We start from the raw sequence: 23241 nt of genomic DNA, 5'->3' as shown, positions 1-23241 counted from the left end.
AAAGTTGTGAGTCGATGCATTTATCCAAAGCTTCCACATCTAGAATGGTGCATTTCTTTGTGACACACAAACACCAAAAAAAGGTTAAGAGAGATGCACTTGAAATATCAGAAACTATATAATCATATCACCGATATGTGCGCAATATATCGGCATGTTTTCTTAATTTCGTGTTTGTTCAACGTTCTTGCCTTCTTGGAGATTAAAAAAAAAACGAAAAAAGAGAGCAAGGAAAAAAAGAAAGAATGGAGAAGCTGGAATCTAGTGTTCCATGCACACTGAAAAAAATGATTGCAGAAAGCACAGCAGAAGATCTTCCGTCAACTTGTTCTTCTCTTCTAGACTTCTTCCTTTCTCTGCAACTCTTTCACACTGTAAGTCTTTCTCTCTTTGCTTCTTTCTTTCTTTGTTATAAACTGATAAAAATATGTTCTTTACTTCATGTGTAGGTAGTTGGAGAGCTAACTGATACTGAAAAGGCACTTTGTAGTAAGAACAATGAAATAGCGTTGGAGTTTAAGCAGAAGGGTAATGAGTGTTTTACTTCTGGAGATTATGACCAAGCATTGAGTTTCTACACACAGGTTTCTCTCTTTTTTCAGTTATATTTATTAAGATATTGCTTTGCTCTACTTGTTTTATGTAGCTTTTGAGGTATGAATTGGAATACCCAGGGTGGGGTATTTTTTTTTTCTGAATTCATTGCTGTAATGGTGAAGTGTTGTTTTTAGTGAATATGCAGTTTTTTTTTTTTTTTTTTTTTTTTTTTTTTTTGGACAATTTTTTCAGTTTTAATTTTTATGTTTTTAAGGAATTGTTGTTCCCAATGAATAGGCACTACGTTTTGCGCCAATGGATTATGCAAATGAAGCAGAAAAGAGTTTGGTTTCTACCCTTTACATTAATCGGGCATCTACGTTACATGTGAGTGTAATTTGTGATAAAAAGGAAAATTACAAATTGTTACTTATTTTGTTTTTCCTGCCCGTTATATGAACTCCACTTATACGAACTTCAAAGAAACTCCACCACAAAAAACAATGAATTAGAAGCTGATTTTTGGTGGTGATATTCTTCCCACAATATAGATCATCCTTAGAAGAAATCAGCACATTTGAAGATGTCTAGACGTGTCAAAATTTGCTTACAGTGTTATAAAATGATCAAACGGTCCAGATTTTTCAAATTTCAAAACAACTTTTGTCAATGTTAAACATTTTCGTTTGGGCTGATTTTTTGTAGAAAGATTCTCTATTATGAGAAGACTATCTTTACCAAAAATTAGCCTTCAATTCATCTTATAAATCCACTTTTGGTGCTGGAGTTCATTTGGAGTTCATATAAGGTGGAGTTCATATAACGGGCCGGTTTATTTTTTTATCTTTTTTTTACTACAGTTTTAGCTGTAGACATGTAAAGTTGACGTGGTTATTTGTATTTTCCATCTAGAAATTGGGTTTTCTGGTGGAGTGTGTGCGAGATTGCGACCGAGCTGTTGTACTGGCCCCTTACTATGCTAAGGTGACAATGGTTTTTCTTCATTTCACCCCTTTTATGTTTATCTTAGTTTCAATTTAGTTACTTGTACACTGCATGACATCAGCCATCAGTAGAACTAGGAGATCTAGAGTTGGAGAAAAGAGATTGCATATATGTCATGGAGAGGTAGATGGTTCAAAGAGGGAGAAGAAGAGAGATGTCTATATTCCATCCTCAACTCAAACGACCTCCCTTTAGTTAGTCTTGACTCTTGAGTAGTCACAATAATGCATTTTCAAGTTATGGTGCAGTGTGGGGCAAATTCGTTAGTACAATAATAGCTTACAAGCTAAAAAGGAGTTAGGGAAAATGTTCTAACCCTGCTAGTGATGCTAAGTAGACTAACAAACAATCAGGGGAAAAATATAAAGAAAAAGAAGAGTCACTGACTAGAACAAACTCATCTACATGGATATCTTTGAATAGTGATCAATAAGGGCCCATACCATGATTGGATTCTTAATTTATTTGGATAGTCTGAACATATTGTGAAGACCCATCAGTTGTTTTGTTTTCTATTAGAGTAAGGAGTTTCTGTGACAATATAATGAATTGAAGTCAAGTTTCACTAGATATACTATAGCTTCTGATGATTTGTTCATTCCAAATTTTCAAGATACTTATAATATTTCTCAAATTGTGGATTACAATGTACTGCAGGCATGGTACCGGAGAGGGAAAGCAAATGTTTCATTGGAAAGTTACAAAGATGCTATAAAGGATTTCAATGTTGCCATTAGTTTGGAACTTTCTACGGGTGGAAAGCGCCGGATAAGAGACGAGGTTAATATAATTGTACAACAATGTCAAAATACAGCTAGTCCAGTAATTAATTGCAGGAAAAAGAATTTGGGCTCTCTTGGTAGGTTCTATCTCTCCAATACTAATTGTTCAACTTGCTATTTGCTTTTTATCCTGTTGATATGTATGAAGATTATTGACTATGCTATACTTCTGTCTTTTCCTGTTTTTCCTGTGGTTTATGCAAAAGAGCAGCTCCAATCTAGCAAAATTACTGAATTTCCCCCCCATATATATGTCATATCTATATTACATAAAAGTGATAAATTTGACTATATGAATACATGAAGGCCTAACTATCTGATCTTGAGAAGTGTTGGCTCTTACTATTTGCATATAATCTTGGGTTCTTCATTACTTTCTCAGTTTCTCTTGGCAATATCTAAGATGTCCATATATCAGTGTGGGAAACATGGCTCAAGTTACTCATTTCTGAGTAGTGGCATCCTACTCCAATTTTAATGATCCTACTTTATCCTTGGACTATTATTTATGCTCTAATTACTGTTAAGTGATAATAATGAAGTAAAATGGTATTGCATGTTTCCTTGAGGTTTCTATGTAATATCCAGAGGGGCTACAACGGCTCAACCTTACTTGACCATGTGACTAAACTCATATATACTCTGAAACATACACATTCCATAGTTTAGCATTAAAACATTCCTTTCAAGAAACCCATCAAAATTTGGAATCTTGTTGACAAAAAGCAACAATTTGAACCCAAACCCTGTCTTCATTCATCAATGTGGAAGGAAAAGATTCTCTCCTCGGAATAGGAGCCGATAAGGGTGCTTAATGTAAAGTGATTTTATAAAGCGAAAGGAATTCTTTTATTTGCAGGGTATGTGAAAGGAATTCATGATTGGAGTGAAATTAGTAAATCTAGAGACGTTGAGAATAAACACTAGTCAACAAAGACTTAAAACCCGAAAGCACCTTAACATCTCACTGTCCTCTGTGCCTTGTTTCATTTCTTTTGGAATAATTAAGATTTCAGACTTCAAGTACTATGTGATACAACATACGATTTTAGCCACATTGATTTATATTCTAACGTTTGAGTGATATTTTTGTATAGCCTATTTTGTGCATTGATTTTGAGATAGTTTTAGGTGATGTGCTGCAGTTGAGCCCCACCTGATACAACTACAATGCGTATCAACACCAGCTAAAGGGAGGGGTATGGTGTCAGTCAGTGACATCCCTCAAGCTTCCTTGGTTCATTGTGAAGAACCATATGCTGTGGTATGAATGAGTATGACGCTCTGTTTGTATGAAGTATTTGTTCATTTTGGGTTTTTCGCTTCTTTTCCTTTTTTGTTTCTTTGTTCGGTCAGGCTACGTTGACACCCCTACATTGACACCAATACCAAAAAGTGTACTTCCAGTGACTTAATGGCTGATTTTTTGTCCCCACACACACACGTAAAAATATCGCAAACTTAAATACCACTTTTGACATGGTTCCTTGAAATGAGCTGATTTTTTGTGGATATCATATCAATGATGGTGAGATCATATCTACCAAAAATGAGCCATTAAGCTATTTTAGAAGTTCACTTTTTAGTAGGGTTGTCAATTCAGCGTGTCAAACGTAGCCTGACCATTGTCTGTTACTCTGTTTCTGTTTGTTTTTTTTTTGGTTCGAGTTTACAACTTACTTAGCTGTTGACATGGAAAAATGAATTAACTATGATACAATATTGATCTATGCCATTTGTTGTTTGTACTATTGGTTGTGTCATTCATATTGGATTAAGGCAAGGATGATGGTGACGACTGCTCATTGTCATGTGGGACTTGCAAAATCACTTACAGATGTAGGGGAAAATGTGTAGTATAGAGAAAAAAAAGGTCAAATGATCATACTACTATAATCTTTAATAACCCCTACTGGAAGTATGATTCCCTTTTTCTCGCCCCAATTTGATTGACATATTATGGGGGTTAAGTCATGGGATTTATTTATATATCTTTTGGTCTAAAAGTGAATTCAAATTAAAGAAATAAAGAAAGCTTACCGGACTTAGTTAATTGCTGGTAAGTCATGCCACTGAACTGAGTTTTGATTCTTACATGCCGCAGTATAATGCAGATATTGTTGAAGCAGTATCGAAACACTCATTGTCACTTCTGCTTGAATGAACTTCCGAAAGATAGTGTACCTTGTTCCTCTTGTTCGACACCATTATACTGCTCCCAGAATTGTCAAGTACAAGCAAGTGGACAAAATTCTTGGAGCAACATCAACAATAACCTTTTAGATGGAAACCTATCAAACAATGTCGACAGGCACATTCAAAGCATTTATTTTTCTAATAAATGTGGAGTCGCTGTTGCTGATTCAATTGAGTGGTTCATTCCTGAGCACAGGCATGAATGTGGAGGTATACATTGGCCTGCAATATTACCATCTGAAATCATTTTGGCTGGTCGAGTTCTTGTGAAACTAGTGGAGCAAAGGAAACAGTCCAAGGGTACGATGAAGCCCATTGACGCTTTGGTATTTCCATACACTTAGTATATAATGTCTCATCTATAGCACATAACACATCTTTGTCTTAGGAAAGATTTGCATGTTTGTCTCTTGAGGTCTGTGTCTTCTCGTAGGAACTCACTCACAATTATGGACGAATGCCTTCAAAAATTAAACTGGAGTTGCATATATATTCAGTTGTTCTGGCCTATTGTCTTCAGCGCTCCTGTACTGTTGAACTTCCATTGGATGGGAATTTTGCTTCACAAGTAAGTTGCCAACTTTTTTACTGTGCGTCTGGAAGAAGAAATTCTTTATTCTTATCTTTGTGTATCTCATGGAAGCAAGATATCACGCGATATTGTTGGATAATAAAAATGTGTTCACATTGTCTGATCCCAATATTTATATACTGTGAAGAGGATGATGATTGATGACAGTACCAAAGAAGTTGATCTAGTACATGTCTAAGTGGTTCAGTTGCTTTGAATTCATATTTTTTTCCTAAAACAAGGCAACGACAGTTGAAAAACTTTTACATTTAATGTGTGATGCCAATGTAGCTTATAAACTAATTATATGACAAAACTTACATTTAGTAATATCTATCACTTCATTTGCGGACCATAAATCAGTCAGATACTCAGCTTTCAAATCATTTGTGGCTTTTGAACTTTTTGAAGTCTTTTTTTTTTATGCTCGGTAAAGATGAAATCTCATTAAATATGAAAAGAAAGTAGGCCGAGAAAGCCTACTAAGAAACAAAATAAAACTAAAAACATAGCCACAGGAGGCTAACCTGAGAACTACAAATTATTTTACTTCTAAATACAAAAGCCTATTCCATCTCACCACAAAATACTCAAAAGGGATACTCCTAAACTCTTTAAAAATCTTAGACCACTGAAATAATAGAGCCTTAATAGATATGATAATCTCCTGCTTAGATGTGGAAACGCCTTCAAAGTGTCGACGATTTCGCTCAATCCAAATACCCCACAGAATAGCAAATGGTAATAAGCTCCAGAGACGATTGCCTGATGAGGTAAAAGGACCATGACCCCAACCCTTCAACAAATCCACCACTCGCCCAGGACTCACCCAATAAAAACAAGACTCTAAATGGAAAGAAGACCAAATGTTCCAAGAAAAAGGACACCCTAACAAAACATGATTTACAGATTCATCATCTTTCCTACACAATTGACAATAGTTAACAATAATTTTTTTACGCTTCCGAAGATTATAGATGGTAAGAATACGCTCTAAGGAGGCTGTCCAAACAAAGAAAGAAATCTTGGTGGGGACTTTAGCTCCCCATATGACTAGACTGGGAAAAAGGGAATAGGAGCACAACGATTATGAGAATTTGACCAAGTAGGAATGCTGAAATAAAAAGACTTAACAGAAAAAGTACCTTTCTTGCTCGGGTACCACACTCTCTTATCACAGTTTTGTGTCACAGAAGGTAGCGCATCAAGCCTAGCCATAAGGGAAGCTAACACATCGATCTCCCAGTCATTCAACAAGAACTAGATAGAGAATTCCTCCGTATGTTCTATGACTCATAGCTCATTCTCCAGATAATCTTTTCAATTATCAGTTTTGAATGATGAAACATGTGTACAATCACAAAGTTATCATCAATACTTTTGATTAGCTACAATCAAGCCCCAAAGAAATTTTTTTCAACAATTTAGCAATAAAAATGATATCTGAAAGGAACTGCTTGAACCCCGATCAACAAGTTTTTAGCATAATAGAGTTGCTGCAGGGGACAAGAGTAATCATCAGTTGTCACCTTTAAGCTAACAGACTTATCGGTTGCCAAGAGTTCGTGATGCATGAGCATAGATACTTATCAGACATGCTGGAAAATTGCTCGTTTCAGTAGTTATTCTATGTTAATACTAGCTTCTAAATTAGGAATCCTGGTTTTAATAAGGATTAGTTAATAGGCTATTAGTAGGTAGTAGATACTATTTTGGATACCGATGAGAATTAGAAACAAGTTTTTTCTTATATGAAGGCATTGAAATCTCATTACTATTGGGTTGTTTATTGATTGATTAATTGAGTTCAGTTGATGGAAATTTGATTTTCCTTTGAAACCCTAACTTTGGGTATTTATCAATTTAAATTCATTGGTGTTTATTCATTGAAGTTGCTTCCGCCTTTGACCATACATCAGTCTGTCCTTTGAACGTCATATAACTTCCCTGATTTTTGCATATTGTGACAAGATCTATTCCCAGTATATTTTACACCTTTCCTCTTCTATGCAGCTGGTGATACTCATATCTCAAATCAGGGTAAATTCTATGGCAGTTGTCCATATGAAATCACAAGATTCATATAGGACACTGGGACAGTCTGGAAGTTCACCTAGTAAAGATACCCTTACTACTAATATTGAACAGGTCAGTAAACTTAGAATTGTATAGCGTTGTTGTTATGTTACTCTTGAAGGATCTCCAGTTTCTTTACTTATGAGGTATCCTTGGATGTTATGGACATTTCATGTATCTAGTTCTTTGTAGAGCGAAGGGAAACATAAGGAAAAATGTTTATAAATGAACAATAATTTTCATTGAATGATACCCCTTTTTCCATGTAATTGGAAATATATCTGAACACATTTGAATGTGATTAGTAGTTTAATTGCAGGTGCCGACTAGCAAAGTCGGTAAAACCTTTGGGTGATGATACCAGAGGTCTGGGGCTCGAACCCCGCTAGCATCAAAGAGTTACTGATCTCATTTAAAACAGGCTTACCAATAAAAAAAAATAATAATAAAAAATCGGTAGTTTAATTGGTGGAATGGATTTGGTTGATTTACGACAGTTCAAGTAATATTTTTAAGATTGGATTCTCTATCTGTGTAGTCCAATCCCATTTCTGCTCCCCGTAATAACTTTTTTCTCTTATTATTTGGTAATGTTTTGGTTTCGATAGGTGAGAGTAGGTCAGGCAATCTATTCAACTGGTAGTTTATTCAATCATTCATGTCAGCCAAATATTCACGCCTATTTTCTTTCACGCACTCTCTTCATACGGTCAACAGAATTTGTCACAGCAGGATATCCACTGGAGCTATCTTATGGACCACAGGTATGATATAAGGCTCTACTAATATCTCATGCTGTACTCCTTATTTGTCCTCAAGATTGTTATAACAATTTCCAAGCTTTGATTTTAGTGTGGAGTTATGACGTTTTCATTCATGAAATGACGTAGATGATAGATTGATAGACCCAATCATACATGTGCCACTTGTATAATACTTCTCTTTTGCAGGTTGGGCAGTGGAACTTCACTGAAAGGCAACAATTACTAGGCGATCAGTATGCCTTCAAATGCCAGTGTAGTGGTTGCTCAGAATTAAACTTCTCAGACCTTGTTAGAGATGCTCTTTCATGTTTAAATCCAGGCTGTTCTGGAGTGGTCTTAGATGAACATGTGGCTTTTTACGAGAACCAGGAAGGTCGTTGCTTAGAAGATGTCCCCTCAATTTGTAGCTTGGAGCACCGTCATCCGGTAATTGTTACGCCCAACTCGAATTATTTTTGTTACTGTTAATTTCAGTGCATGTATTGACTAAACAAAAATAACTTGGTTCTGTATATTTCTGTTGTTCGTGGAACAAAATCCAGAGTAGGTAATGACGTAATGTGGTAGTCCTAGTATATGAGCGGATTAGCGGGTGGTATACCCACAACTACTGGTATTTTAGGAAAAGATCTGACTGGATGCTGCAGTTGTCCTTTCTTGGACTTTCTTTTGGACACTGAAGCCAGAGATAAACAAACAGCAACCATTCGAAAATGTATAAATATGTCACATCATCTGATAGGATCATTGTTAATTGTCTTGCATCCAACTCCTATCTTTATACCGTTATGCTGCTGGTATTATTTTCCTAGCTCAGATTATATAAAATTTGCTCTCCTTATAATCAGTAATCACCGTTATCTGTGTTACTGAAATATGTGCTTGTTCTGAAGGTTGACAAGATGAAAAGAGAAGCTATAAAAAAGGTGGGCCAACTCTTGTTTGAACAAAAGGATGGTACCCGTTGCATTGATCATGGATGCTGTTTGAATTGTGGCTCTTATCGTAGTCTGGAACAGTCACGGATAGTATCTGAGAAAGCTAAGAGTAACATCAATAGGTATATAAGTTTTAAGTACTTCATTGGTGATTTCAACTAAGACTGTTGGATTATTATTGGAATATTGCAGTCACTGTTCTCAATTTCAACAGGTTGCAGGATACAATTCTTACAAAGCATATACCAAGGAATGTACTCTTCGACGCTGTGAGAGCTCTTCAACTCCTGAGGTCAACATTGCATGCATATAGCAAGGATATTGCACAGGCAGGTTCCTTCATCTTAACATGCAAGTTGTACACAACCTAAAAAAAAATAGTCCCCACATATTAAGTTGTAATGGAAATATGCCTAGTCAACCATGATTGTATCATCTTGTGTTTTTAATAAAGAAGTAATTATCATAATATGACAATAAATTTTGGGGGAGGAGGTGTATGTACATGGCTGTAACATACATATGGTTATCCAGGCAGAAGACAATCTTGCAGAGGCATTTTCTTTGGTTGGAGATTTCCAGCGTGCCATGCACCACTGCAGATCGTCAATTCAGGTACTTTTATCCTCAATGACTAAATTCAGGTATAGAGTATTGTAGTTATCCCAAATGTGCATTTTGTGATGGGCCATATTGGTTAGACTATTAATTATAGTGATTCGTTGTTCATCCTTGTTGTTTCGGCAATAATTTACTTCAACACAACGAGAGCAATATGATGAAATATACAGAAAGAAACATATGAGAATTGATGGTTGGGAGAGATGAAACTGAACCAAGATAATGACTGCCTATGTACCCAAGATCTATTATCTAGGGATCAAGTTTCAACGTAGTTCCTTATTATGAGAGAGAATGGTTTTTTCTATGAATTGGTAGAGAAAGTAGAGTCTATGAAAGACTTGTCCTTTTGAATGATTCAAGATTTGATTTTTTATAGATTTGTCTATATCTAATTGAATAATAAATCTGGACATATTAAAGAATAAACCAATTATTGAATGAGCTAGGGTTAAGGACGTGGGCTTAACTGCTGGACTAGGCCTAGTATTGGGCTGGATTCATGGACTTAGTGAGCCACAAAGTGGGGGTCTATATATCGCCCCCAACATACAATGCTTCTTTAAATATAATGATTCATAATATAATGCTTCTTTAAAGGTGAAAAGAAGCATCCCATCAAAAACTTCTGGAACATCTGCTGCTGCTTTTCGGAACCTAGTAACAAAAGTACGTAACTTTTCGTCACGTTATTGCTTGATGTTCAGAAGTGAGTCGACATCCTTTGGCGCCATTGTTACCAAGCACAAAACGGTATAAGTTCGTGTTTTTAAACTTCGTGGGGCATAAAAAAAAACGGTTTAAAAGCGGTAAAAGCGGGTTTTAAAACGATAATACGTATAAGAAACGGTAAAACATGATAAATAATATAATAGATAAGGAGTTTGATTTTCTAAAAAGTGGAAAAAAATAGACACATAAAATAAAAATAATAATAATACAAATGAAAGAAAATTCAAATACATGAAAGTATCAAATTATCATTACTCATTCAAATACTAGAAGTTTTAAATTGATTGCCAAAACACTATTCAAAATAAGATACTACTAATTACCAACCATAATGACATTTAAGTCAAATAAGTTAATAACTTTAAAATTTTCAATTAATTATTAATAGTCCAAAGCAAAATAGAACGGTCTCAATAAGTCAATCTTTTTCTTCAAAAAGGTAAACTCCAATCTTTTTTCTTTTCTAGCGTTTTCTTTTAGATTTTAAACGTTTTTAAGTTTAAAACGGGTTTAAAACGCTTTAAACGCCGCGTTTTGTTGAAAAACCCGGTTTTAAACGGTTGCGAATATCTCGGGTTTTAAACGTTTTAAACGGAACAAAATGATTTTTAGTTCATTGTATTGGTGAATTGATCTTGAAGGCAAACAAAATGATTTTTTAGTTCATTGTATTGGTAAACCAAGGCAACTAATGATTCTCCTTTTAGAGTTGATGGAAAGAGCTTTCACATGAGCGGATTATCTCCACCCCATAACACCAACTTATTTTTGAATGATAGAACATGCAAGTTAGGATCTTCTTCCGACTCATTATAAAGTTCAAAATCAGGTTGTTTGAACTCGGGATGGTGGTAAGCTTCCTGAATGTCGAGCGAAACTTGTCAAGTACACCATCATTAACTGTTAAGTTTTTCATTCTGACATCCCTTGACTCTCTATCGTTAAGTTCTTTTGCAATCAACTCTTTCAACTGTTGTTCTGTTAGAGTTAAAGTGTTGGCTCAAATAGTTGGACGCCCCCGGTCGTGCCCATGTGGAAAATGATACTTTCCATTGTTTCTTATTGGAGTTAGAGATCTTTGGCGGTACGCACGATTAGCTCTGATCGGTGATTATTTTTCTCTATCTCTGTAACCAGCCTGTCTAGGCCGGTAGTCACCCTTGGCAGGGTGGTCGGTATAATTATACCGCTCCTCCATATTTTGTTGCTCTTGTCTGCGATGCCTGCCTTCCCAGTCATGTCGGACATATCTCGAATGGCGGTCTTCCTTGAAATTGCTTCTCAGAGGTAAATCTTCCATTTGAGATCGGACATGTCTAGGGTAGTAGTTATCCTTGCCAATCCGATTCTCCTCATAAGTTCGGGTAATAAGGTAATTACTCTTAGAGCGTGCACTATTTGATGTGCTTGAGAAATAGCACGTTGCTGAGGACGATGAAGTGGATCTTCAAGACGGTCCCATATATTGGAATGGCCTGCGTTCTTGCGTGGTCGTCGAGATGTTGTTGAATTGGCAACATCGTCCACCGGCCTTTGCCTCTTTGATAGTTTCCTTCTCAAGTTCCTATTTAAATTTTTGATTCATCGTAACTCACGCTCAACCGTATTAGGGGTGTATTGGCTGTTATTATCACCTTTTCTGTTAGTTGGTGTGAGAGTAATGTCCACGTCCATATCCATATCAACTGAAGGATCGACATGGACGGATGGCGGACCGCATGAAGGATGACTGACTTGTAGGTTTTCTTGTTGCAAGACTGTTAGGGGTGGTGGCGGCGGCGGCGGCGGCGATGCGGCTGCTGTTGGATGTTGAGAATTGATCCTACCACTAGGAGCAACTCGATTGTTCAATGACTCTCTTGCATTGGCTGACTTGAATTTCGAGGGTTGCGATTTTTATTGGTAGGAGGAATATGTTGATTGTTCGGTTTGTTTTTTGTGCTTACCATCTTGATTGCTTTACGTGATAATGAGTTTTAAAAAACCCATTCAGTTTCATCTCCCCAACATCAAATTTCCTCTGTTTCTTAGTGTGTTATTTATCATTTGCTCTCGTTGTGTTGAAGCAGGTTATTACCGAAATATAATTGGCAGCCGTACCCAAGATCTATTATCTAGGAATCAAGTTTAATGTAGTTCACATTATGAGAAAAAATGGTTTTTATATGAATGAAGAGGTCGAGTCCTCAGAGGACTGTGTTTGTTTGTGTCACAATAATTGTTATCTCTTTGAACTTTTATCCTTATCATTTTATAATAATGAACCTGGATATATTCATAAATAGACCAGTTATTGGGTGTAGCTAGGATTAAGCCCTTGGGCTTAATTGATTTGGGCTGGATTCGTGGGCTTAATGAGCCACAAAGTGGGGGGTCTATACACTTGCCTCAAGTGATTTTTTAAAGATACTGATGAGAGCACCCAAAGAAATTTGTTTATTAATATGTTGTTAGACTTACCTTTTCATGTTTCTAAACCCCCATCCCCAGATGAAATAGTAATTAATCATAATTCCCAAGAGCTTGGGGCCCAACTCCTCAAGGCTCAACTAGTGGACTCCAATAAATAAATACCACGACCTTGGGCTTTCTTTCCTCAATTTATGAAAGGGTTAACTAGTACCACCCCCACGAAATTAGGGTCTCCCCCCTAAGTACACACAACAAAAAAGTCAACTTGGGTTGACTGTGTTTTTTAGTGTGTATTTGGAGGGGGAGACCCTAAGTACACACATTTAGTGTTCATAAAGTATTAACACTTTATGAAATCTTTGCTTGGTTTCGGAATTCATTCCTTCACTTGTTCCAATATATCCATATTTGTCAATGTTATATAACTCCGTTAATACTTGATACAATTGTTTGACTCCCCAGAAATGAGGCTAAATGCTAATCTTGTACTCAAGGCATTATATTTTCTCTTGCAATAGTGCTTTGTTTAATTTTTGTGGTTTTCTTGGTAACAGATACTTGAAAAGCTATACCATCCCAAGCACATCGTCATTGGAAATGAGCTGGCAAAGCTTGCATCACTTGAGCTATCCTTGGGTGAGTGCACCAAAGCTATGGACAGCATAAATCGGCTTGAGGAAATTTTCTCGGTGTATTATGGATCTCATGCGGGCAGAATATTTCCGTACTTGGACAGCCTTCAGAAAGATGCCAGCAAGCTTTATGAGGATGAGCGGCTCCTCCATTCTAGCAGCTCTACGAAGGGTGATATCTCCTGGTGTGTACATCTTCAATTTGTTTCAATTTCTTAGTAATATACTTATATAGCGTGTTCTTTTCAAAGTGATATCATCTTAATTTTTTCTATTGTCTAAACTTCCTTTTAGATATTTTTTTGCAGAATTTAACCACTCATCACCACAAAATCTACAATAACACAAAGTGCCTCATCCCAAATGAAGATTGAAGCTAAAAATTCATACCTTTAACACAAATAGCAAACATATGACGGTACAAGAAGAAACGTGTTCAGAAATGCACATGTCTGGTACATTCACATCTCGGTGTGGATTTCACTTCCCAAACCATTTGTGTGCCTATTGAGTTGTACAATATGGACGATTGCTTTTTCTGGAAAATGATGGTGATTTAGATCTCTGTGGGTAAGGAAGCTCTAAAGTCTAAACAACTCTTTACCTGAGGATTTTGTGTTTGCAGGAGTAAGTGAGCAACTATCAGGGGTGCTCCTCTCTTTATTTGGTCATCCATTCCAACAACAAGAGAGCTATTTTTGTTTTGATAAGTAGTCTTTATTGATAATGAAAGGTGCCATAACACAATCAGATACAAACAGTGAGTCAGATCCTCATGAAAAGTACAGAGTGAAATGTGGGAAAGAACAAACACACAGCCCACCCTGCTCTTGATTACAGCCAACGTGTATCATCTACCCAGAATCACATTGTGCCAGTCCAGCACAAGGTCCTTAAAACGGGACGTAGTTTCTTCCCACACATGATGTGGATATCGTACCACAGTAGCCCCATCACTTCTAAGACAGACTTGTAAACAGAAACTGGATGTTCCTAAAGATATGGCCATTTCTCTTCTACCATATAATCCATTTAACTGCGTAAGGTAATAACCGCCACAACTTGGAGCCAAACTCATTCCCCCATATTCTCGGCCAACTATGCAACAAGGGCTGAAGAGAGTCGTTCTGTGCCATTTACGAAAATGCGCTTGCAGTCGAATCAAATTGTGCCCACAACTGCAAAGCAAAAGAGCAATGCATAAATAGATGATCCACAGACATGTCAAGTGTGTTGCACATGGAGCAAGTTGGCGGAACAATGGTACCTCTATGGATAAGAGCATCTGCCATCCTTGTGCGACCAAGTATGGCACACCAGAAGAAATTTCCACGGGTGTCCACGCCAATTTGACAGGGAATGTGTTGAAGTAGAAACCACATTATTGCAAACCTGGGCAGTTAAAGCTTCATAAAAAGAACTCGTTGTGAACCTGGTATTATTCGACAAACGCCATGAAGCGTTGTCTTCTTCATCTGTAAACTAAACCGTTCTATCTCCCAATCATTGCATCTTCTTCTCAGAGATAAATTCTATGCCAATTGATAATTGTCTAGTTGAGCAAATTCCTGATGTAACCCCTCTTGTTTTCCGAGATTTGAAAGATAAGTGAAACTTTTCAGCCAAGGGTTTGTCATCGAGCCATATATCTAACCACAACATACATTTGTGACCATTACCTACTGTGAACTTTGTACCATTTCCAACAACAAGAGAACATGCAGTTAAGTTTTTTCATAATGTAATTCCCTAACTAATTTAACTGAGAATCACTGCGATGTATTTTAGTTAAATGCTCTTCTTGATATATATTACGTAGTTAAATGCTTATCATTGCGGTGTGTTTCAGTTAAAATACAAATTACGTTATAATTCTCTAATTCTTATCATCCTCATCGTGTATCGTATCAAAGAGTTATAATTCTTAGCATTCTTATTACCTAAAAGTCTAAAACTAGGGCTGGTCATCGAGCTACTCGTGTCTATAGTTCGTGATTCCGAACGAAACTCCGGAATTCCGTTTGGAATTTCGGTTTTAAAAACCGGAATTCCGAATATAGAGTCGAAATATCCGAAATTCCAAAAGAATTTGAAATTCCGAATATAATAGGATTGAAATTTAATAGATTTCGGTTTTGGATTTATCGGAATTCTAAAATCCCGAACCATGCTCGTGTCGAGTACTAGGGTGCTCAAGCTCGGCTCGTGTATCTCTTGAGTCGAGTGCGAGTTGAGCTCAAATTTTGTTTGAGCTGTATTTCATGTTCAAGCTTGACTCATCGAGTAGCTCAATGAGTCTAGATTTTTATTCTTCTAGACTACAAATTTGAATTCAATCATACACTCTAGAGTTTGATTTGACTTGTATTATGTATAGGCTCGACTTCAACCACAAACTAGAGATAATTGAGCACAAATACTCTAACTTTTACCTCAAGACCAAAATAACTTGCTAAACTCATTTAAATAAAATACTAAAATGCAACTACAATTCATTAATACCACAATAACCACTATCAAACAACTATTTCAAGGTGTGTATATTATAAATACAATCAATATGTGTTGAGTAATTATAATCCAACACACTAACATAAATAATTATCTCAAATAAGCGTTAATATAACTATGTAAAGTGCGAACTGCGTGTAGCTCACGAGAGTCTCGAGTTCGAGCTCAAGTTTTAAAATGTATTCAAACTCGACTCATATTATTGAATAAGCGAGTTTAAGTCGAGCCTTCGAGCTGAGCTCGAGTTACTCACGAACATCTCGACCAGATGACCAGCCCTACCTAAAACAATAGTGAGTCAATGATAATCATTTAAATATCTTATCAATTAGTTAAATGCTCAGAGTGAAATGATCTTAACTTTTCATATGAAAAGTCTAGCAACGGGTACTTAGAAACGATTTGAATAGTACAGTAACTGGTTTAAGCATTTGCCCAAGTGTATTTTTTTGTACAAAGGTTCTTAATTAGTGTTTCCCAAAGATGCATTCATGCATACTCAATATTTATCCCCTTTGCACTTCTTTATCTCCAACTCCACGAGGCAAATTTTTCACAGGTGTTGTATTTCGTACAAATGGATAACCCGTCTGAGATACCGCTATGGGGCTTCTTACAACATGGATCCCATCTTTCCATGTGTATGACCCAAATGAATACCCTCCTGTAGTGCTATTTCTTGCTCTGAGACTTCTCTTTGCTTTGATAGTTATTGTGAAGCTTTGTTTCTCGCCCACACGGTTGAAATATAGTATGTTTGGGCTTAATTTGACTGAAATTCCACGTGGCGCCCTAACACTTGCTCTATACACACTCTTTCTGCCACCAACATTAGTAACAGTCCTCTTCACTATCTTGGTACCTCTGAGATGGGAAATTGCCAGAGATGGATGGTTGAGATCGTGAACTGAGGGTGGCACCTTTGGACAGTGGAAAGAGGGAACAACTTTCTGGTCTCCAATACTACACAAGTAGAGAAGGTAGTCTGTGAAGGAAGCATCATATATAAGGCCAGGGTCCGCGGCTTTTGTTGGTCGAACATGGCCCGATCCGAAGTGGAATGGGTTTGCAACCTCTCCAGAGGCAGTAATTATGGGTTTACCAAGATTGTTTGTTAATGTTGCTGCCATAAAACATGAAAAATGTCAGAATTACTCAACGGCCTTTTTTTTGTGTATATGGTTCTGAAGCGTGAATATTTTGGTTACCTGTAGTCATAAGAGCGGATCTTATGGCAGCACTACTCCATGTAGGATGAACAGCTTTGACAAGCGCGGCGAGACCAGCTACATGGGGGGCTGCCATTGAAGTCCCCGAAGCCATCATATATTTCATATATCCCAAACCTGCATTATTTTGTTTCTCCCATGCTCCTAATATGTACGCTCCAGGTGCTGCTATGTCCGGCTGGTCGTAAATAATTGTCGTGTCCAATTCAAACGCAAGTTCCTCAATTGTCACTCAATATTCACAACTAAATTATGCCACCATACTAGAGACGGCCATAATTTAAACGGAAAACAAAGTTTGATACGTACATATTGTTACCATTATGAAATTATATATTTACCTTGAGAATATCTTCGTCGATGGGATTTGGACCAGTTGAGGACCAATTTGCCATGGAAGGTGCTGGTTTAATACCTAAAACTGTCATGGCTGGCTCAATTTGGGCTACTGAATTGTTGGAAGATTTAATGTAATTAAGAATTGTGGTTGCACCATTAGCTCCAACTGACGTTGATGGAAGGTTATAACTGTTAGTATACAAATTAGTATCTCCAAGATCTGGACTGTTTGCTAATATCATACCAACACCGCCAGCTCTTTTCACCTCCTGTGACTTGTTAAAAGGCCTAATCGCATCATGGAAGTTTGTCATGCAAACTACAATCTTGCCTTTCGTTTTCTCCGGAGACAAGAAACCTGGAAGGCATAGCCTAAAAGAAAATTTGTTATCAGTTTGACTTGTGATTTACGAGTTAAATGCCAATTGAAAATCAAGCAAGATGAATCATTACCCGGCACTAGAATTCGTGAATAGATGGGGTTCAACCACATCACCAGCATAAACTAGAGGGTACATTTTCTTCTCCAGTTTGTATGGAGTTCCTGATTCGCCCTAAAATTAATCCAAACAAAATTGATAAATTGGACCATACCGTTTAAGTGTTTAACCCCGAACTCAAGTTAACTCGGACAAATCAAGTATAAATTGGACCAAAAGTATCTCTATTTGATAGATATTAATATGATCACAGATAGTACCTCGATCTTAATGCCGTTCCCCAACACAACAGGTGAACTAATGATTCTGTCAATCGTACTAGCAGCAACACTGATGACCCATGGAGCAAGATTTCCCGCAGAACCACCAGCAGGCCCACTATTTCCAGCAGAACATGAAACTACAATATTCTTTTTGATTGCATGGAGAGCCCCTATTACAATTGTATCCCTTGTGTGATTAACAGGGTCGTCTAATCCAAGTGATATACTCATAACATCAACCCCATCACCGATAGCGTCATCCATTGCTGCAAGTATGTCAGCTTGGACACAATCGGTACCAGATTTCTTATTCTTAATACGATCTATTAGTGGCCAACATACTTTGTACACAGCAAGACGAGCAAGTGGAGCTCCACCTGTTGCTGTGCCTCTTGCAAATTCACCAATGTCTGATACGTTTTCAACCTTTCGGCCTGCAGCAATAGATGCGGTGTGGGTTCCATGGCCAAAGCTGTCGCGAGGTGATTGGAAGTCAAAACTATTATTCAGTTTGTCGTGAAAGTATTCGTAGGCTTTGAGATAGTATCGTGCTCCAACAATTTTCCTGTTAAAAAAAATTCATAGTGACGGTGGCATGATAATCAACTCAATTATGTACATATTTTATCAGGCATGGTTTAAACTCTAGATATAGGACTAGTTATTTGCTCCAGAGATAATACATGATAACCAATTTTTTAAGTGAACAGATTATTTTTCATTGTAATGAAGTAATTAGGGGTTTCTTTGCGAAAAAGAAATTACCTATTACAATGTGAGGAGTTGAAAGATATTCCAGCTTGACAAATTCCTTTCCATGACTTTGGCACAGGCCCTAATCCTTCGTCGTTGAAGCTCCTTGACTCTGGCCATATACCTATAAATTGGCAGAATAACATACCGCACATTTGACATTTGTCATTGACTCATTGTTGAGTATAGTTACATAATACAGATTAAGGAACAAATCCTCATCATGCCATTCCTAAATCTAGAGGGAGTCTATTGATATTTTCATCACGTACTGAACATACTACTTGAACATGTAAGATAACTATCCAACATACAAATTACGTTATAATAAGTAGTTTTTTGGTAATGATTTGTTTTCGTAATTTTATTCTGTAATTCCGAATACTCTTTCAAAATCATATCATAGTAAAAGAGAAAAAGTATATAATCTCTGTCCGTTAACTTATAGATTTCTCATTTCATATATAGGCATATAATCAGTGGAGAAGTCATAAACATATAGATTTTCTAATATTTGGGCAAACATTAGTAGGACTTAAGGATTAAGGGAATTGAACTAGTAGAATAATCTTTGCAAAAGCATAATAGCAAGTCCAATGGGGTGCTATATGGGGCTGTTAAAAGCCATATAACACCCCAAACACCAAAATGTCATTCCAATTCTAATGGAGCTGTTAGAAGGGTATTAAATTTGGTTGGTGTGTTAAACCTAGCCAAATTTGTGGCATTATCTAGCAGCATCCATAATTATAATTTCTACCTTCTGTATGTTAAATTTCGACGGATAGCGCACTTTCTGCCATCTGCTTTAACTTTTAACTTAGTTTAGAAAATATTGGACGGACGACACTTCAACTTTAAACCCTCAAATGGAACCGTTTTTTTGTTTTCACACAGCAAATTTTCTAAACTTAGCTAAAATTGCCAAAAAAAAAAAAACTTAGGTGGCACCTTTTAGAGCTCTATTTAGCAGCCCCATTGGACTTGCTTTGAGGAAAAGAAACAAACAACCAAAGAGAACAAATTCTTTTATTACCGGTGTCTATCACTCCAATAACGATATCCTTCCCATAGTTGGCTTTTCGCGGGAGATTTCCTCTCATCTCACTAGCAATACTTCTACCAAACTCACTTCCACCTTCCAGACCCATAAACTCCCATGACCTTGTTGTCCTAAGAGAAAACATATTTGGTTTGTCTTCAGCTACAAAAACCACTTCATCTTTCTCTGCAATAATGCAAACATGTTATATCGGCAAGTATAAATTGTATACAACAATGAAAAACCATGAATTTTTATAAGAAGGAAGCAAGCTGTTGAAAACTTTTGGGCTTTAATTATCAGATAAGTCTCAACTATTAATGAACTAGCTAGGTTGATTGTATAAGCACACTAGGACAGTGTAGAACTTATTTCTTACCTGCAGAATTGAACTGAAAACAAAATTTCCAAATATTAAATCTTTATGTGTTGCTAAGCGTTTTATATTGCTACTCAACAACGTTATTAGAAGTACCATGATAATGGGTCTAGCAAAAAATGGGTGTAGAGAAGATGCCATCAATCTATTTAATTAGTTAAAAGAAATTGGACTAACACCCGAAGCACAAATATTTATAGTATGTGGTGAGGGGATATGATGTTGTAGTTTGAATCAATGAGCAACCATGGAGCATTATCTGAGTGGAAAGAACATGTTGGGGAGTACAAAATGTGTGAAAGAGGCCATGGAGTTTATTGAAAAGATGTCGTTTGATACAAATGTAGAAGGTTGGGAATCTTTGGCGAATCTTTGCAGAATTCATGGTGACATAGAACTCGAGGATGATTGTGCCGAGTTAATTTAGTAGTATTTTCAAATTACTCATGTACATAATTCACTTCTATAGTTCTATAGTTCTATGTATACTTTCATATGACAAGTAAACACTAGCTCTACCTATTATTATGAAAGAAGTAGATAATGCCCAGTGACATGTTATCTTTAAGTGTTTTAGGCAATTTTAGCGATTTTTTTTTTTTACTAAAAGTGTTTTAGACGAGTAAAATATCTAAAAGAGCCCGGGGAAGCTGGATCCAAAATCTAGTGATTTCTCTAATCTATTGGCTATTTGGGTCGATCTCTCCACTCTATTTATTATAACATGTAATAAATACCTGATAAGAGTTTGGCTTCTTCTGCTGTAAGCACGGCAGCAAAACCATTGACACTATTCTTATAACTGTACATAATATGAGATCCACCTTGTTCATTTTGCTTAACTGAGAGGAGATGTCTGTGGTGAGTGTCTTCAATCTCTTGGTGAGTTTTTGACCCATCATGGTCTCCAAGGTACACTATGTACAACTCTCGTTTCTCACATGAAGCCAAAATAGGAAGAAAAACAAGAAAGGAAACAAGGTGAAGAAGTTTCGCAAAGTTCTTCATATTTCCTTTTCTTTTTGAAAAATTTCGTAGGTGCGCAGTGATAACTACTTGTGTGTGTGATTGGGTTTTTATAACTTTGCGTTGGAGGGATGTTATCACATGAAAAGTTGAGGTATGACGTGATTATAACAATTTTAGTTGGCTCTGTTTACATACATTTTCCTGATTTTTCTCCTCAACAGCGAACTTTTCCCAACTCCTAGCTATAATCCTCAAAATGACTTTTGCTGAAACTAACAAATGGTTAGAAGTAACCAAATGTCTTTGGTCCTGTGATGGAGATGGAGAGTATTGCTGTCCAATGTCAAAAAAGGTTAGAATGGAAAAACTGGTTGCCAGTGATTTTTGCATGGACAATCGGCCGTTTCTAACAGTTGGGCATTTGATGAAAACCCCAAACAAATAAAAAACACACTTTCTCTCTTCCCCTGCTTGTCTTCCTCCTCTAAAACCACGGGCTGCGGATACTTTAGAAAATCGAAAAGCGAAAAGGGCATGTTTTTTTTGAAATCCCATTCTTCTTATTCTTCGCTCCTTCTCACAGCCGTCGCAGTATACTAGTCTATTTCACCATTTATGCTTCAAGGCCATTTTCAGTATGGTGGAACTTCTTGCATGATAGGATAGTTACAATGGTTAATAATGAGTGTTGCAACAGTTCGAACAAGCATCACGCGGAGTCGGCGGAGACATACAAGGTCTCACTCACTCTCTTAAATCAAATCCAAGTGACATTATTATTCGAAACTACATACAACCAGGACCATTCCTTGATGAAATTATTCTGTTAGTCCTCTTCTTCAATTTGTTGACCAGGCCATTTATCTTCTAAATTCTCAATAAAGGTTGAGACAGTTATTCTGAATCAAAGATTCAATCAATTTGTACGTGCGTGTCTGCTGGTTAAATTGTATTCGTGTACTATACGTATTCTAATGCCGCTACAAAATCATGCCATAATCAACGGAAAAAATGCTCACAATTCACAATTCACAATTCTCTACACTATGGCAATAGCCGAACTTCCTGAACCCAAGTTTTGGTATGATCTATTTAGCGGTGAGGTATCAAATTTTAAGATCCTCTTTTAGTTAATCAGTTTCTGTTGAATGAAGAGTAAATTTTGGATCACACAGCACAATCTTTCTAATCTTCATGGTGGTAACAGTGTCGAAGTGATGCACTCATTAAAGTTTGTATACCGTCCTAAACCATTAAGGCATATAAGATTTTGCTATCTCAAGGTTTAATTGACGTCCTATAAAAAAAACAATAATATTAATTGTACATTTGATCGTTGACGGACTTGAATATCTTAAGCAGATGAAGGAAGTTGGCTTGGTCTTCGTAAATGCATGTGTCAGGTTTAGGGGTGATTTCGGATGAAAGGCTTTTGGAAAAACAAGAAATTAGCCGCAGGCCCAATTTCGTTTCAAAACAATTCTAGAGGACACTAGAGGACAGTGTTTTTTTTATAATCACTCACAAAACCAATTTCCACGTTTAAATAGCTCACGAACCCAATTTTTAAATTTTAATAATTCTTAAAGACAAAATAAGTTGGCCCAGTATTTTTATTTTTTTTAAATGCCACTCTCACCATTTGGTTTGTTTTATAAGGCAATTAAAAGTTTTTAAAATTACCCTTCCTCTTCTTTTCTTCAGAATGAGTGAGAGGGAACCGGCGAAGTAATTGGTGCTGCCTTGTGAGAAGGTATTTGTTACCTGTGCTTCTTGCTGATCACTATCAATCATGTCTGCCCATCTCAATGCAAAGAATTCACTGATTTTATGAGGATCAGGTGACTTTGTGTGTTTTCATCACACTATCAACATCAAGGCAGCAACTCACTTGTAGTCCACTCCTTGAATGTTGGTCTATTTAATTTTGAATTGCTCAACAGCTAAATGTTTGTCAACGAGATCTTCAAATATCAGATGAGATTACTGAACGAAAAAGACCATTTCTCATTGAGGGTTTAAGGTCTCATGCATTAACTTTTAAGCCAGG

The 23241-nt window shown here is 36.7% G+C and overlaps 2 protein-coding genes across 4 annotated transcripts; one reads left to right on the top strand and one right to left on the bottom strand.

The window, feature by feature from the left end:
* Positions 1-182: 182 nt before the first annotated feature.
* Positions 183-13976, top strand: TPR9 (Tetratricopeptide repeat (TPR)-like superfamily protein). Of its 3 annotated transcripts, none has more exons than XM_086576398.1 (16): positions 183-374; positions 454-584; positions 835-924; positions 1450-1521; positions 2200-2401; positions 3470-3588; positions 4439-4846; positions 4954-5088; positions 7105-7239; positions 7776-7931; positions 8118-8357; positions 8825-8991; positions 9084-9202; positions 9408-9484; positions 13189-13451; positions 13575-13976. In XM_086576398.1, coding segments are annotated over exons 1-16 (2418 nt in total). In that variant the 5' UTR covers positions 183-271; the 3' UTR covers positions 13576-13976. The 3 variants fall into 3 exon arrangements, with proteins under 3 accessions (XP_086432524.1, XP_086432522.1, XP_086432523.1); XM_086576396.1 differs by having other exon boundaries at positions 184-374; positions 450-584; XM_086576397.1 differs by having other exon boundaries at positions 184-374; positions 450-584; positions 13561-13862.
* Positions 13977-16128: 2152 nt separating this feature from the next.
* LOC147483831 (subtilisin-like protease SBT5.6) lies at positions 16129-22985 on the bottom strand. The gene is made up of 10 exons (XM_086579654.1): positions 22956-22985; positions 21387-21524; positions 20223-20235; positions 19838-20029; positions 18814-18925; positions 18046-18613; positions 17799-17899; positions 17348-17717; positions 16986-17184; positions 16129-16900 (listed from the first exon to the last, which is right to left on the bottom strand). The coding sequence occupies exons 1-10, from the start codon at positions 22983-22985 to the stop codon at positions 16284-16286; spliced, it is 2340 nt and encodes a 779-aa protein (XP_086435780.1). The 3' UTR covers positions 16129-16283.
* Between the last annotated feature and the right edge of the window lie 256 nt (positions 22986-23241).

The sequence above is a fragment of the Coptis chinensis genome, chromosome 8 (assembly GCF_015680905.1).
Source record: "Coptis chinensis isolate HL-2020 chromosome 8, ASM1568090v1, whole genome shotgun sequence".
NCBI lineage: Eukaryota > Viridiplantae > Streptophyta > Magnoliopsida > Ranunculales > Ranunculaceae > Coptis > Coptis chinensis.
Note: the sequence above shows the minus strand (reverse complement) of the source record. Positions and strands in the feature narration are given on the sequence as shown.